Source organism: Camelina sativa, chromosome 8, assembly GCF_000633955.1.
Source record: "Camelina sativa cultivar DH55 chromosome 8, Cs, whole genome shotgun sequence".
Lineage (NCBI taxonomy): Eukaryota > Viridiplantae > Streptophyta > Magnoliopsida > Brassicales > Brassicaceae > Camelina > Camelina sativa.
The window spans coordinates 10,467,766-10,471,044 of NC_025692.1; the positions used below are offsets into that span (position 1 = coordinate 10,467,766).

A 3,279-nucleotide genomic window follows, 5' to 3' on the forward strand; every position below is an offset into this window, starting at 1 on the left:
CCCCCCCCCCCACCTGATTCCAGCACAACGGTGTACGACATGACCTCCAATACAACACCTAATAAGGAGTCATCTAGATACTCGTCTGGTAGTTGTTGTTGTAATCAAACTCTACCAAGCTTAGATGATTCGCCCATTGATGCACCTTAGTGCCCATCTATGTCTGAAATGCTCTCCAAAACACTAAAGTGAACTTGGAATCCCTATCAGACACAATACTCGTTGGCACTCCATGCAATCTGAATATCTCCTTCACATACTTGGTAGCCAAAATTGATTTTCCATCGATCTTCTTTTTGGCCAGAAAATGTATAGACTTAGTCGACTGGTCCACAATGACCCAAATCGCTTCAAAAGTTGAGACATTGGCAATCCTACCACGAAATCCATCGTGATCATATCCCACTTCTTCTCTAGAATAGGTAAACTCTGCAATAAGCCAATCGGAACCTAATGCTCAGCCTTCACTAACTAGCAAACATCATATTTCGCGGCCCAATCAGCTACATCTTTCTTCATCCCGACCCAATGATAATACCGCTTGAGGTCACAATACATCTTAGTCACTCCTGGAAGAATAGAAAACATATTCGCATGAGCCTATCTCAGAATCTCCCACCTCAACTCCTTATCTTTGGGCACACAAATTCGTCCATGCACAAATATGGTACCATTATCGGAGACATGATACTCCAAACCAACATCCCTAGAGGCATTCACTAGTCCCTCATCCCTCTCATGTGCCAACCAAAGTCTACTCAAAAGATTGGCTTGGTCTGATGCCTCTAATCCCAAAGGCTCTTGTGAAATAACACACAACCTCAATGCATTATCTCACCCACCAGAGATTCCATATCCGGCTCCTGGGCCGAAGCCGTATGCTTTCGACTTAGAGAATCTACAACCAAGTTAGCTTTACCAGGGTGATAAGCTATCTCTAGGTCATAATCTGCCACTAACTTTATCCATTGCCTTTGCCTCAAATTTAGTTGAGGCTGAGTGAAAATGTATTTCAAGCTCTTATGATCTGTAAAAACATGTACCTTCCCGCCATAAAGATAAGACCTCCAAATCTTCAGGGCAAAAATCAGAGTTGTCATCTCCAAGCCAAGGGTAGGACAAACTGTCCAAATGCTTCTGCAATTGCTTCAACGCGTAGGCAATAATCTTCCTATGCTACATCAACACACACCCCAAGCCAACTCTAGAAGCATTTGTATAAACCACATAACGCTCACTCTGCTCTGGCAATGCTTAGGAACCTCATGATCTTCGTGGGCTATACATACAACCATCAAAAATCAAACCATGAAAAGGACAAACATCCATCCGCCTGCTGAGTAATGGTGTCAACCGACAATGATCACCAGATCTCCACCTTCCAACGCGTCCATGGCTCTCCTAGAGGCCATTTCAACTCATAAAACCACAAAACTAAGCAACCAAGCAAGAAAAGACAATCAACCCACTCACAAAAACAAAGAAATTAGAGATCTTAGCTTAGAGAAGCCATGGTCATGCACCCACCTTTCCAACAAAAAGTTTCTGACTAACAATGATGAATCCAATACCACAGCAAGCCTCCCAACACATCCTTAGCCTTAGATCTTCATTCACCGGGACAAATCTCTCTAAAAACGGCTTAGAACTCTCAGGAAACTCACAAAAACTATTTATCTCTTTTCAAACTCTATGGAAGACGAAAAAAGGCTAAAAAAAATAAGGGCATCGGGTTTCTTTCTTCAATACCCGAACCCTAGAGTTTCCCCACTAAACCAAACCAAACCGGAGAGATTAGAAATAACTCGAGCACTAACCGAATAGTGGTGTCAACAAACACCCTTTCTTGGTGTATACTGTATAGTCAAACCAAAAATTTGGTTTGCGGGTATTAGATGAAAAAACTTGAGGTTTTTTTAGTTAGAAAAATGAAGGGTGTGAATGGTTGCAGCGGTCAAGGCGAATAAATCCATCAGCGGATTAGACCGCTTTTTATTCACCATTTATCAAATACAATCCGCAGTGGTGCGGTCTAAAGATAATAGAAAAAAACGATACAAACCAACTGCGGACCGTTTTTGTTTACAAATATAGTTGGTCCGTCCTATTTTTGGAGTGGTCTAAACCGCTAATGGATTTGATCACCCCGACCTCAATCACCATTCAGACCCGAAATGTATCGATTAATTTGGGTAACAAAATAAATTACTGAAATCTGATAACCGAACCGAATGGAACCATTATTTAGTTGGTATCTTCCGTCAATCGAATCAATTTGCTTTCTTCCTCTCCTCATTCTCTATCTCTCTCTCTCTTCTTGTCATTCCTCTGCAGGTAAAGGCTTCGTTGAATCTTCTTTCTCTTTATTATGTCTTTCTTTCTTAGATCTCAAAAGTAGAGTGATTGATTAACCCTAATTAATCAATTGTTCTTGGATAATACAATTTCACCTAATGATTGATTGAGATTATCACCACCGGATCTGATAACTGCCGTCTGTCTGTGAATTACAAGAAAGTAAAATAAAACCCTAATTTTTTTGCTTCAGGGTTGTTTTAGTTCTTCTTGATTTTTAGTATTTGATCTCTCTTTTTTTTTTTTTTTTAATAACTTTTACAGTTGAAGACGACGATTCGATCTTTGCTTCTTTGGGCAAATTAGAGATGCAGGTAGTAGTTTTTTTTTTTTTTTTTTTTTTTTGATGTTATGAATTTCACTATAATTATAACTTAGGGTTGTCTGAGAATTTTTTTTGGCTAAAAAAAATGATTGATTGGTTGATGTGGTGTTTGTAAAAATAGGCATCATCACGAGCGAGACTGTTTAAGGAATACAAAGAGGTTCAGCGTGAGAAAGTAGCTGATCCAGATATTCAATTGGTGTGTGACGATACCAACATTTTCAAATGGACCGCTCTTATCAAGGGACCGTCTGAGACGCCTTATGAAGGCGGAGTTTTTCAGCTTGCATTTGCTGTTCCTGAACCGTATCCTCTACAACCTCCTCAAGTTCGATTCTTGACCAAGATATTTCATCCAAATGTGCACTTCAAGGTTCAGTGAAAACGATGCGGTTTTTGTAATCTCTTTGCTACAAACGTTTTCTTTTCTTTTCTTCTTTTTTCTTACATTCTTTGGATTTGTAGACAGGGGAAATATGCCTCGACATACTCAAGAATGCGTGGAGTCCCGCTTGGACGCTTCAGTCCGTTTGTAGAGCCATCATAGCATTGATGGCTCATCCTGAACCGGACAGTCCTCTTAACTGCGACTCAGGTGA

General features: G+C 40.2%; 1 protein-coding gene across 2 annotated transcripts in view; it reads left to right on the top strand.

Annotated features, from left to right (window-relative positions):
* LOC109124791 (protein PEROXIN-4-like) overlaps window positions 2,217-3,279 on the top strand; it is a 2,026-nt gene continuing 963 nt past the window's right edge. The window contains exons 1-4 of one of the 2 annotated variants that reach the window (XM_010423131.2): window positions 2,217-2,334; window positions 2,620-2,669; window positions 2,802-3,053; window positions 3,146-3,275. In XM_010423131.2, coding sequence (XP_010421433.2) covers window positions 2,232-2,334; window positions 2,620-2,669; window positions 2,802-3,053; window positions 3,146-3,275 — 535 coding nt within the window. In that variant the 5' untranslated portion in view covers window positions 2,217-2,231. Of the gene's footprint in view, window positions 2,518-2,619; window positions 2,670-2,801; window positions 3,054-3,145; window positions 3,276-3,279 lie in introns of both variants that reach the window. The other variant, XM_010423132.2, reaches the window with a different exon arrangement.